Here is a 12,832-nt window from a genome sequence, read left to right as displayed (position 1 = left end):
TAAACATCTCCATCTTACCAGAGGTGTGACCAAGTCACTGCTTTGCAAGTCACAAGTAAGCCACAATCTTTCCAGTCAAGTCTCGAGTCAAGTCCAAGTCAAAGACAACCAAGTCCAAGTTGAGTCGAAAGTCAATGATCTGGAAGTCCAAGTCAAATCCAAGTCCTTAACTTTGAATTTTTAAGTGATAATCAAGTCATCTGTCCAGCTTCAATTTAATAAGAATGATTATAACTAAATTCCAGAAATAAAGCTTCTTAAAGCTTAATTTATTTGCTCAAGCAAGCAGAAATCAACTCAAATGGATTATAAACAAAGAGCTGCTGCATTTAGCAGTACAACATCAAACCCAGAACAAAGAATGATTATGATTTTTGTCCATGTCGTGTCACTTTTGTGCTAAAATATAAAAAATGCTCAAGTCATTATCAAGTCAACAGATGCAAGTCGATTCAAGTCGCAAGTCACTGGCTTTCAAGTCCAAGTCAAGTCATAAGTGTTTATAGATTTTATCAAGTCAAGTCAGAAGTTATTGAAATAATAACTCGAGTCCAAATCATGTGACTCAAGTCCACTCCTCCGCATATTACTCTGTAACAGAATGAAATGACCGTTTCCACTAAAAGTAATTTCCCCCCCCCCCCCCCCCCACTCTGACACAGAACTAGTCTGCATGACATATGGCCTAGAGGTCTCATGCATTTGCTTCTAAACTGCTTCTTTCCAGCTCAAGAGAAGAATGAAGAAAGGACTCTCTCCTTTTAATAAATCAAAGAACTTTATTTTTAATAAAGCTATTCAAACAAAGTGTTAGTCAATAATAAGATGTGACCAATCTGTGAAATCAAAATATTAATTACTTTGTTTCCACTAGGACTAAGAAGTCCTAGTGGAAACATTTAAAGTCATGATACTTATTTTATTCTATAGGATTATATTAAAGTAATATGACTTTAAAAGTTTCCACTAGGACTGATCACACGTAGCACAAGAGACGACACATTGCTTTTACTGGTCCAATCAGAATCTGCCAGATCTGACGGAGGTGTGGTTTTGGTGGTGCTTGGTAAATTTGTCATCTTTTCATTCCACCATAAACCAAAACATCCGAAGTATAAAACTATGCTCACGTCATCTTTAACGCCAGTTCAAAGCGTTCAAGAGAAGTTGTCGGAGTGGCCAATCCGTAAACTCACCTCTTCAGCCGAAATAACCAATGACAAGCTGGATGAACCTGTTGCCGTTCCACCTGCTGCAATGGTTCCTTTCAGAATAAAAGCTGAACCATCACGACCCCATTTTGGGTCTTGTTGGATGCCGATAAACTGTCATGACCCGGAAGTATCTCAAGACTGGTGGTCGATTGCCGCGGCTGTTCTACAAGCTTTGGCTCCACAAAGGTCAAGCTGGACCTGTACACCTCCTGATCTAGACGGGGACTTCCTCTAAGGGTACGTAGGCCGACAGAATGGCGTTGAATGTGTTTATGAATCTCCTAGCCAAAGCTTAACGCAAAGACATCACCTTCACTCCCAGAACTAATCGTTTCTTCAGATTTGCTGGTTCTGAGCAACATTCCACACCACACCATTCTCCGTCTCATTCACCTTAGTTACACCTTATATTTAGTGTTTAAGTTAGTCTAGTTTTAATTTGTTTAGTAATAAATCTTTAAACTTTTAAACTTGACTCTCTCTTCTGTGTTCTCTGAGTTAATACGAAGCTGTTACCTAATCCCTGCAATAAAAAGTTCCAATCTTCTGGTTAAACAGTACCCACAGATCCATAAGACTGATTTCATATCGGCTATGGAATCTTATGTCTTATGGCTCATTAAATAACATTAAAATTAAACCATTACAACTCATACTTATTTATGACAACTTTAACAATTATGGTGAATCTATAAGCTATTGCAAATTAGTTTTCTTTGACGTATGGAGATTATATCATGGGTTTAGTGTTTTGCCAGGGATAAGTCATTTTTGTTAACTAATTCAGTGAATAATTAAAGTTAAAGTCCCATTAGTGATGTGTGTGCGATATTTGTTCTCCACATTTGACCCATCCCCTGGGGAAGCGGTGAGCTGCAGACACAGCCGCGCTCGGGAACCATTTGGTGGTTTAACTACCCAATCCAACCCCTTATTGCTGATTGTTGAGCAGGGAGGCATTGGGTCCCATTTTTTCAAAGTCTTTAGTATGACCCGACCAGGAATCGAACCCTGACCTCCCAGTCTCAGGGAGGACACTCAACCACTAGGCCACTGAGCTAGTAGTCAGTATTTACAATATTTCTTCAACAACAACAACAACAAAAAAACAAGACATGGTCTGTGTGATATTGTTTACACTGTTGGAAATTATAGTCTCAGTGCACAAATGCTGCAAATGATCCTTTTAAGAATAAAACAGGAAAACAGTAATAGGATAATTCAAATGTATTTATTTTAACAGTCTTGTATGATCGAATAGTAAGCGTGAAACATATTTCAGTGTTCTCTGTGATGACATGTGCAGGTGCTATTTATATAATGGCAGTGGCGGCTCATTCGCAGCTTTATTCCTGGCAGTGGAAAGGAACAACATCATATATGACAGCAATGTCAAACGTGATTCCTTCTCTTTTGTTTGGTGGCGGATTGCGCAAACAAGCCACCTTTGAAGTCTCGAGTTTGTGATCTCGCGAGTCCAGTGAGGAGCACTGCGAGGAAGCCGTTCTTCAGCCAAGACTCTCCTGGTGTGTAATGGACCTCATTGAAGTTCCATGCTGCTGATGTTTCCAGTGTGAAGGAGGTTTTATGCTAGATAACAAAATAAGGACAAAAATTAAATGTGATCAAAGACAAAAATGGCTGTAAAACTGGTTCATAAATGGAAAATTAAGGATTGTTTTGGAATTGTTCTCATTTTCCAACAGATGAATTTAAATTCATATAATAGACTAAAAGGGTGGCTTTAAAATAGCTTTAAGTAAAGATCAGCTCCGTAACTTTAGCTTTCATTCTAATGTTTATGAGTTTTTTCTTGAACAAGTGGCATCACTTATAGCCATATAAAAAGGAAAAAGTATAATTGTGAATAATTCTCAGCGAATTAAAGTAAAGTCGCCCTCTGGGTTGATTTTACCTTTGTCATTTAAAAGGTAGGCAACCTGCAGGTCAGATAATAATGCTATAATTTAATTAGACATAATGAGTTTGCTATAGAGAAGTGGCTCTAAAAAGATGTCAGTGTTTCTGCAGAGACCATTAATATCTATTGCATCTTAATACATTTGGCCATTTCTTTTTAATTGTGAATATGGGAACAGTTTAGTAAACACCTTCCTTTCAGGAAGGTTAAAGCCAAAAACGAAGGAAAACAAATGATCAGAATGAAATCAGTGTGACGCTATTCTGCAGTTTTTATTGTTTCGCAAAATGTTTTCATTAAAAATAAAACAATCACTAGAACAACCAACATGATGATGATGTCAGTAAAACTGCTTCATTCCAGTAATTATTGAACGTACTGTTTTGTAATGTAATGAAAGTTTATTTTTTTATGTGAGGCAGATTAAATGTCATGAACCTGTGCACATGCTGATGCAAAGATCCGTGGTGCTGATGTTGCAGGGAGGGGCGTGACGTCACGGGAGAGACCGGGAATTGAGGCGAATGGAGAGACGAGACAGGGGGAAGGAGGAGAAGGCACACAGGCGAGAGCGGGGGGATGCCTGGATCAAAGGAAAACAAAACAAATACTCATAATAATGATCATTTCAAAAACAGTCATGACTTCAGAAATTGACACGAGGTTATTCGTTCCACTGTTCACAGAACGCTGCAATAAATGACGAGCCGGCCCGCGAAGGTAATTATCGCCCTTTCTGTCGTTCTCTGCACGCCTCCTTCATCCTCTTGTCTTGCCGGGCGTTCACCTTTATGACCTGAATGTCACGTCGAGGAAAAACGTCAGCGGTCGTTAGCAGCAACAGAAGGACGCTGCATGCAGGAAAACTGATCTATCTGGATATTTTTCGGATGATCGTTTAAATGCGCGCGACGACCATTGTTGCCGTGTTTTCAGCGGCTCCATTGTGTTTTTCTGCTTCCACATGAAAAATTAAAATGGAAACAGGCGTCATGGGAGCGCTGCATGCCGCATAGTACACTGCTGTAGCCAGCCACGGCAAGCACATGGGCTCTGACTGCGCATTACATGCGCACTGGATGCAGTGCGTCGTGCCCATCAGCCCCGGCAGCTGATCACTGCAGTGTCCTGGTAGCTGAGCTGCAGCCATCAGCAGCAACAAAACAGTGTCACAATGAACTTGAGTCACCTCTAATCTGATTGTTCAAATTCAAACAAAGTGTTTCATGTTTTTAATAATTTTACATAACTCCCCCACTCCTTTCCCCCCATGCTGCAGAATACTCCCACTTGAGAGAGATGTCATCTCCAGGCATGGGCACCCCAAGTGACCCCCTCTTGGCCAGTCCAGGAGGGAGGTTATCCACAGCTCAGGAAGGGATCTGGAGGAGCTCACTACCCAAGACTGCCAGCTTCCCAACATCCACCACTCGCCACCTCAGCCACAGGGCCAACAACTTCCAAAGACAGCCAAAGCGCCGGAAGCTAATACGGCCTTCCCCTCCTCCCCCGCCCAACACACCCTGTCCCCTGGACCAGCTGGACCTCAGTGAGCTTCCCCCAAGGCGCACTTTTCAAGAGCTACTCTTCAACGGCTGCATCCTGTTTGGCATTGAGTTTAGCTACGCGATGGAAACAGCTTATGTGACTCCTGTGCTTTTACAGATGGGCCTACCTGATCAGTTCTACAGCTTGGTGTGGTTCATTAGTCCCATTCTTGGTAAGTGGATAATAGGGGATGCGCGAGCAGATCCGTCGTTTGGCTCTGAACGAGGATTCTAACTCCGTCACCTGTTTCTGACTTGAAGGATTCCTCGTCCAGCCTCTCATCGGAGCTTGGAGCGATCGTTGTACATCAAGGTTTGGGAGGAGAAGACCGTTTATTTTTGCTTTGGCTGTAGGTAAGACTGTGGCACTAACACTGAATCACAGAGTTTAACTTCAAAGAAAAGACAAAAACATGCCTCAGGTCTTAAATGTATACCTTTCACAAATTTTAGCATCCACATATTGACTTTTTCATCTAATGTAGGAGCTTTGGTTGGTCTAACGCTGGTGTTGAATGGACGGGACATGGGGGGTGTCCTGGCTGACACAGCATCAAACCACAAGTGGGGAATCATCTTGACAGTGTGCGGTGTGGTTTTGATGGATTTCAGCGCCGATTCAGCGGACAACCCGAGCCACGCCTACATGATGGACGTGTGCAGCCCGGAGGATCAGGATCGAGGGCTGAACATTCATGCGTTACTAGCAGGTGATGGGAAGCATCCTTTAATTCTTGTTTTATTCATTGTGAAGTGAAGACAAACATGATCTGGGTATATCATTTCACTAACAACTCTAGTGGGAATCAAAACACTGAAATTGAAGAATGCATTTCCATTAAAGGATATGAAACAGTGAAAAAAGGTATATAAGGGTCAGTGATAGGCGTGCTTTTATGCATCATTGTCACAAAATTATCCAGAAAACTATACAACAGACACATTCCAAATAATTAAAAAAGTTAACAGTCAAAAAGGACGTACTGTACTTCTAGCAAATCTTCTGCCTTCTGTTACATCATCAGTCACTGCATCACCAGACCTCAATAAAACAAACCAAAGGCTCTATTTACGGTTTCTCCTTTTACCACACAGGACTGGGAGGAGGATTTGGCTACATTGTAGGTGGCATCAACTGGGACCAGACGCAGTTTGGGAGGTCGATGGGGGGTCAGCTGCGGGTCATTTATCTGTTTACGTGTGTCACGTTGGTCTTCGCCACAGCCATGACTCTGATCAGTATACCCGAGAGGCCGTTACCAAAAAGCCAGCCAAACAAAAACTCCAGTAAAAACCATTTAAAAAGCCCCAGCCTCCCTCTTCCCCCCTCCCCTCCGGTTCCCCCTGGAGTGACTCTGGGACCGGACGAAGAAAATGAGGAAGGACTTTACAGCTACAGTTTTTCTAAATCGCATCCAGGTAATTCTGACCCTTTGGCGCATTCTTGCAGCGCTAATGCCCGTCTTTGTGTTGGCCTCACGAGTCCCATTTCCCCCCTAAGCCCCCTCACTCCAAAATATGGCAGCTTTATTAGCAGGGACAGCTCGCTGACAGGCATCAATGAGTTTGCCTCCTCGTTAGGAACCTCCTATATAGACCGTGTGCTTATAGATTGCTACACTGGTCAGCAGACTCCCCCAGCCCTGGCCTACAGCTCCATCACTGTACCCCTGCCTCCAGGGGACTCCCCTCCTGCCTCCTCACAGGGGGGAGGGAACCCTCCTGCAGAGCAAACTCAGGCTGACGTTGGGTCTTGCTCAGCTGGTGAGTCTCAGGTTGCAGAAGGGCCTCAGTCTGAGGTGGATGCACAAACTCAGAAAGGTCAGGTCTCAGCGGAGTCTCAGCCTGGTGCAGGGTTGCACCGGGGATCCACTGCTGGGATCCTGAAGCGACCTCAGAGTCTTGCGCTGATGGAGGAGCCCACAGCAACACAGATCGTCGGACTGGATAACGGACGCAGGAGAACCGTGACGTTCAGCCAGCAGGTCGGCAACTAATTTAAGCTCTGACATGAGCTTGTTTAGTTAGTAACCACCACGACCGTTTAAACCTTTCTTTTCCCTGGAGCAGGTTGCAAACATTTTGCTGAATGGAGTACGCTACGAGAGCGATCTAAGTGAGAATGTGGAAACCGGAGAATCCCAAATGTCAATGAAGCTGCTGTGTATAGCCATCTACAGGATGCCTCCCTCACTGAGGAGTTTATGCACTAATCATTTTCTGGGTGAGAACTGTTGCTTTCTTAAAATCTTGTTGATCCCACCATGCGTTGTGGGGTAACACACTCTGCTTGTGTGTGGCGTAGGCTGGTTGTCCTTCGAGGGCATGCTGCTCTTCTACACCGACTTCATGGGGGAGGTTGTGTTTGAAGGAGACCCCAAAGCGCCCCATGATTCTGAGGCTTACCAGCGCTACAACGCCGGCGTCAGCATGGGCTGCTGGGGCATGTGCATCTATGCATTTAGTGCTGCTTTCTATTCAGGTAAAACGCCCACATTCATGTCACATGGGAGATGAATTTGTATAAAAATTTGTCTCATGCTTACAGTTTTTGTATCTTCTACATCTTGCAGCCATACTGGAGAAACTGGAGGAGCGTTTCTCTCTCCGCACGCTGTACTTTTTTGCCTACTTGGCATTTGGTTTGGGCACGGGCCTGGCAACGCTATCCACAAATCTCTACGTGGTGCTTTCGCTCTGTGTCACCTACGGGGTGCTCTTCTCCTCTTTGTGCACGCTGCCTTACTCTCTGCTGTGTGAATACTACCAAAGCCCTCAAGTAAGTGTCTGTTTACGAGCAGAGATAGATTGTTTTTCCTGGTATTGACTTAAAACGTGCAAGTTGTGTGTTTTCATTCACTTGTGGTTTATTTGAGGCATCCTTCTTGATGTGTAGCTCTTTAACCACACAGTTTATGTGATTTATTTGAATGAAATCTACAGTTATTTTGTTTTCAGAGTCAATCCAAGTGAAGATATCTGCCACAGCTGATTAGTAGTAACAAACACCAAAACGGCCGTGACTGAGACTATTTTACAAACATTCAGCTAACGTTCGGAGTGGCTGAGTGTTACTAATTGCACAAAAACACTGGGATCAAGTCATCCATTTTCATTGTTGTCAACCCTGTTAGCAAACCTCATGAGCCACCAGCTGATATTGGTGAAATGTTCTGAAAGCAATCCTTAGGTTTAGGGTTAGGGTGATCCTTACAGGTAAACCCACAGATTAGAGTAAATCCTTTTTAAAAACGGCTGCCAGAGGTAACCTCACTCAACACATTTTTTTGTTAGAAAAATCTGGTGCTCTGATGTTTAAGACAAACTCTAAGCAACACACATTGCACGGCATAGTTGTTTAAAACCTTGTCATTAGCTGTTGGAGTCGACTTTGTCCATCTGCTAGCAAATGATTCCATGAACCAATGGATGGATTTTAATGAAACTCTCAGAAATTATTCACATGATGTTCGTTTGCAACGGATTCATGTTTGGAGCCAATCCAATTCAAGATGGCCACCACAGCTCACTTTAACCAACACAGAAATGGCTATAATTCAGTCAAAATTACTATTATTGAGCTATATTTTTACGTAGTAGTAGCTGAGAGCTATTCACCCCACATATTCTGAGAGCTAACCGATCGCACAAGTCCTTAGAGAATTGTGTGCAAACATTGTTTTTAAGATTCGACAAAACTGACATAATTTCTCAGAAAATTATCATTTTAAACTCTGGTGCTGGGGGGGGTGGGGGGGGTGGGGGGGCATTCCTTCATGAATTGCTACACCTTTAATTATATCAAGTTTTCCTGCTGAAACACATTTTCATGTGCAGGTATGAGCGTAACTTTCAGCTCTCTGTTACATTTGATGCAGAATAAGACTGTGAGGCTGCACCTATAGTGGCATGAATACCATGCAGTATATGTTTGTTCAGACAATAGGGGCTCCTGCATGTGTATTTGATGCTCAATCACACATGAAGCTGAATAAAAAGGAATGCTCATTTGAAAGGGGCCTACGACAATTATGAAGCAGATCCAGCAGCTGGATGCCTACAGCATTAACCTCTCAAAAGCTCTCCAGTTAGCTATTTTTATGTTGTGGTTGAATTAAAGTAACTGCTGCCTTCGTGCTCGGTGTAGACACAACGAGCACAACTCTGATTTCCCAGGATATGAAACTCGTCTTCATCGTGTTGTAGTGTTTGCTGTGATCATGCCTGTCTTCCAGTTTTGCGGCTCGTCGGAGGAGGGGACCAGACGAGGGATGGGGGTGGACATCTCTCTTCTCAGCTGTCAGTATTTCCTGGCACAGATCCTGGTTTCTGTGGCGATGGGACCTCTGACCTCGCTGGTGGGCGGGGCTCAGGGAGTGATGTACTTTGCAAGCCTGATGTCATTCGTGGGTTGCCTGTACTCGTCCCTCTGCGTGGTGTACCAGCTGCCCCCCCCTGAGGGTGAGCCCCCCGATAACGAGACCCAGCCATTATTGGCGCACTCTTAACAAAGCCTCTTCATTCTGTTTACCTCACTACAACACTGAACGCCACGCACCCCCATGCTAGCGCCTGAGTGGGTTTCATGTCTCTGGTAGCAACAGACACGCCGCACATCCTGCCGCACACTGTACAGCACAGTTCCCTATGTTTCACGCTGCTCTCCTCAGAGCTCAACAGACAGATAGACAGACATTTGACCACCTCTCTGACAAGTGTAAACATGACCTGTGTGTGTTCTTACAGTGTGTGTGCCCACGCATCTTCCCCACCAACCTTTTCAAATGAATGTGTGTGGTCATTTTGAACGAGTAGGCCCTGCAAAAAAAGGGAGAATATATCCGAACAGCATAAATTTTCTTTTATTGGATGAACTTTGAAACTGTTTGGGTTTGATGTGAAGAAAGGTGTACACTTCCAGTATTTTACATCTCTGTAAAATCTAATAGATACAAAACCACCAATGTATTACAGTAAATGGACAAAATTGACCATTTTTGTTTTTGTACCCCCCAAAAAATCCTATTCAGTCTCCAGATTTAAACTAGAAAACATATTTTTACTAAAAAGAGTCTTTTTTATGACACACCATGCCGGCAAATCAGCATAATACTGCTGCCATGCCATGGCGTGCCTTATGAATGCGCTGTGGCAGGTGGCGTTGTGGGAATTTTGCAGTATTGGCGCAACAAAGGATGATGTCATCTTCAAGTGGGGAGTTACTGCTGAGCTCCGGCCAGCAGCTATACTGAAAATGAAAGTAAACACGGGCCGTAAGTTACGCTTTAGTGAACAGAACCAGCTGAGATGATCAACTGGAGCGATGCAGAGCTCCGGGAGCTTCTCTCTGATGGAGCTGGAGCTCAGATCACCAGAGACTGCACAGGAACTCTTGAGCACAGACACCTTTAGGAGCGGCTTGTCAAAAAAAACGTAATGAGTGCGGCTTCGGTCGCAATAAAAAGCAAGTTATGTCCAAGTTAAACGGACATCTACAGCGGCACAGAGACTACCCCCTTACCCCTTTAAAACAGGAAACAATTGCACCACATAACCACCGCGGTTTGACCATTTATAAACGACCTAAGGCTCCCTGATGCCGACTCAGCGTTGCAGCAAATTGGCTGCAGTGTTTTCTAAACGAGGCTAAGGCCTTGCCGCAGACGTTGTGTCCTGCTAAGCTTGACAATCAGCAGGAAACACGTAACCAGTGTGTTGACCTTTGGTTTAACACATGACCACAGCAGGATGAAATACATCATCTTCTCTCCTCCGCAGTACAAATACTTCAGCTCCATGTCAGAGAGAGCCACTAGCTCGCAAATCAATTTGCAAAACTATTCCAAATGAAGAAGACCAACATGTGTGATAATATTATTTAAAGTGGACTTTAAGTCATGATTTGGAGAGACTTTGTTTAATAATCTACAGTTTTTTATTAAATTTGACAAACCCAAATTTAAGAGAAACGAGCATTTTGTCATTAGATCTTCTTTTTTTTGCTAGATAGATATTTTTCTCATTAATGTATCTTAGTCATTTTGTATTTTGTACGACTTGTCTGGAATTGTGGCATCAACAAGTCATCTCCATGCATGTTTTTGTCCTGCTAAGCAACTGAACCAGGTTCATTCACTGTGCTGAGTGAAATCACCTGGTTTAGCTGCTGAGCTGAAGAAAAGCACAGCACGGAGATGACTTATTGATGCCCCATCCCTGGTGTTGGCAGCTGCTCTTCTATCTAAGTTGTGTTGTAGATCCTTCTGTAAAAATTTGCAAACAAACAAGTGGCGCCACCAGAAAATGGTGGGTGGGTAGGGGGGAGGCTCTGATAGGATTTAACATGTATTTGCAGATTACAGAAGATGCAGCATGATGTGTGTTAACATATGAGTTATTGAGGGGGTGGGGGTCTTCCCTGGGGTGACAAAGGGGTGCCTAGGTGCCCCCCGGTCACCTCTTGGGGGGTTATGTTTATTTATTTAGCAGACGCTTTTTATCCAAAGCGACTTACAATTTATAACCTATAGGGCATGTTGTGATCTGTGGGGGAAACCGGAGTACCCGGAGGAAACCCACGCATGCATGGGGAGAACACGCAACTCCACGCAGAAAGGCCGCAGCCGAGTTTCGAACCTACGGGGTGTAGCTGCAAACAAAAGCTAAATTATTGACGCATCTTTATCTGTCAAGCCCAAATGGTTTCAGTTTTCATTAAACTAATACTTTGCTGTTCCATCCGATTTAAACAGTGTGTGTGTGTGTGTGTGTGTGTGTGTGTGTGTGTGTGTGTGTGTGTGTGTGTGTGTGTGTGTGTGTGTGTGTGTGTGTGTGTGTGTGTGTGTGGGTGTGTGTGTGTGTGACAGCCAAGAAAAAACTTTTTGAGTATCAGTTAGATGTTTTTCTGTCGAGTTCTCTGCGGTCAAAGCTCAGGTTTTGTTCTTGCTTGCTTGTTGGTGTTTGGGGTGTCAGTGTCGATCCCTTCGTTCAAGCTAACCATCATTTTTTTTCCTTTGATCAGTCCCCAAACATCTGCATGAGCTGCAGTGAGATCCCTCAAAGAAACACGGTTTTTGTTCTGGTCACATGGCCAAAGGAATGTCTACCTGCCTGTTTCTCTGAGTTAGATCAACAGCATTCACATCTACAGCAGGATTTTCTGTCAAATCAATGTGCTGCAAGTAACTTATGACACTGTTCAAATTTTTACAGTACACCTAAAAGCTATTTTAGCATGAGTTAGCAAACCTTTACTTAACTTTCATAAGATTATACTGAATACACTTTTCCATAGTATTAGAAGGGCTTAACATGGTTGCCTTTGTATTGCAAAGACTTTTCACAATCTAGTTCGTCAGAGACCAATTTGACTTTTTGCTGATACTCCCACCCACATTATTAATTCACATCAGTTAATATTCAGTTCATCATAGCACACAGGTGTAGCTCTCTCTGGGCCCTCACTAAGCCACGGACAGCTCTCTGAGCCGACACCGTACTCCCGGCCATTCCATTGTAATAATGACAATGATTCTTGTCATTGTCAGGAAGAGGAGAAGTTGAAACTGGGGTGTGAGTCAGCATTCAGTCAAGCAAAACAGAAGAACAGCAAACGGACAGAAGACCCATGTGGATTGTGGGTAACTCTGAAGATGGACGGCGTTAGAAATGACTGTGGGGATTCTCAGAGCCAGCAGCCAGAGCTTCTCGTCATCGTTAGGGTGCATGATCAATTCAATAGGCTTCTGCTCCACCATGCACAGTCCATCATCTCAGTACAATGATCAGTCCTCACTTGGAAGCTGCTCTTCCTTCTTCGATCCTGAGGAAGCCATCTTGTTTTGTTTTTGTTTACATTTGCTCTACCACGGCATACGTCTGGCCTAGACACAAGACAAACTACTATTATGTGAAGCCCATTGTTGTGATGGATCCATTGAGCACCTTCGTGCTCCTTGAGTAATTGCCTATTAAAGCCTCCTGGACTGACCAGATGCACACCCTGCTTGTTTCTTTGGAAACCGTAACTGTACAGATCACGCTGCAGCTCGCCTGGGGAAGATGAGACACAGGTTGTGTCACATGGCATCACCTTCAGCTCATGTTAGTGTTACTGTTAAAGCTGTTATCCAGGGTTCAGTTGAAACTTA

General features: G+C 43.7%; 1 protein-coding gene across 1 annotated transcript; it reads left to right on the top strand.

The window, feature by feature from the left end:
- Positions 1-3,594: 3,594 nt before the first annotated feature.
- slc45a1 (solute carrier family 45 member 1) lies at positions 3,595-12,672 on the top strand. Its single transcript, XM_015959040.3, has 10 exons — positions 3,595-3,855; positions 4,415-4,855; positions 4,944-5,036; positions 5,168-5,392; positions 5,778-6,667; positions 6,753-6,906; positions 6,988-7,164; positions 7,256-7,461; positions 8,918-9,143; positions 12,230-12,672. The coding sequence occupies exons 2-10, from the start codon at positions 4,435-4,437 to the stop codon at positions 12,256-12,258; spliced, it is 2,421 nt and encodes an 806-aa protein (XP_015814526.1). The 5' UTR covers positions 3,595-3,855; positions 4,415-4,434; the 3' UTR covers positions 12,259-12,672.
- The last annotated feature ends 160 nt before the right edge of the window (positions 12,673-12,832 follow it).

The sequence above is a fragment of the Nothobranchius furzeri genome, chromosome 3, assembly GCF_043380555.1.
Source record: "Nothobranchius furzeri strain GRZ-AD chromosome 3, NfurGRZ-RIMD1, whole genome shotgun sequence".
NCBI lineage: Eukaryota > Metazoa > Chordata > Actinopteri > Cyprinodontiformes > Nothobranchiidae > Nothobranchius > Nothobranchius furzeri.
This window is presented reverse-complemented; position numbering and strand designations above follow the sequence as displayed.

What these genes read in the sequence shown, in the direction of transcription:
- slc45a1 (XM_015959040.3), top strand. Translation starts at nt 4,435, where the DNA reads ATGTCATCTCCAGGCATGGGCACCCCAAGTGACCCCCTCTTGGCCAGT. An exon ending in GTTCATTAGTCCCATTCTTG is followed by an intron (nt 4,856 to 4,943) that starts GTAAGTGGATAA and finishes TCTGACTTGAAG; the next exon opens with GATTCCTCGTCCAGCCTCTC. An exon ending in CATTCATGCGTTACTAGCAG is followed by an intron (nt 5,393 to 5,777) that starts GTGATGGGAAGC and finishes TTTACCACACAG; the next exon opens with GACTGGGAGGAGGATTTGGC.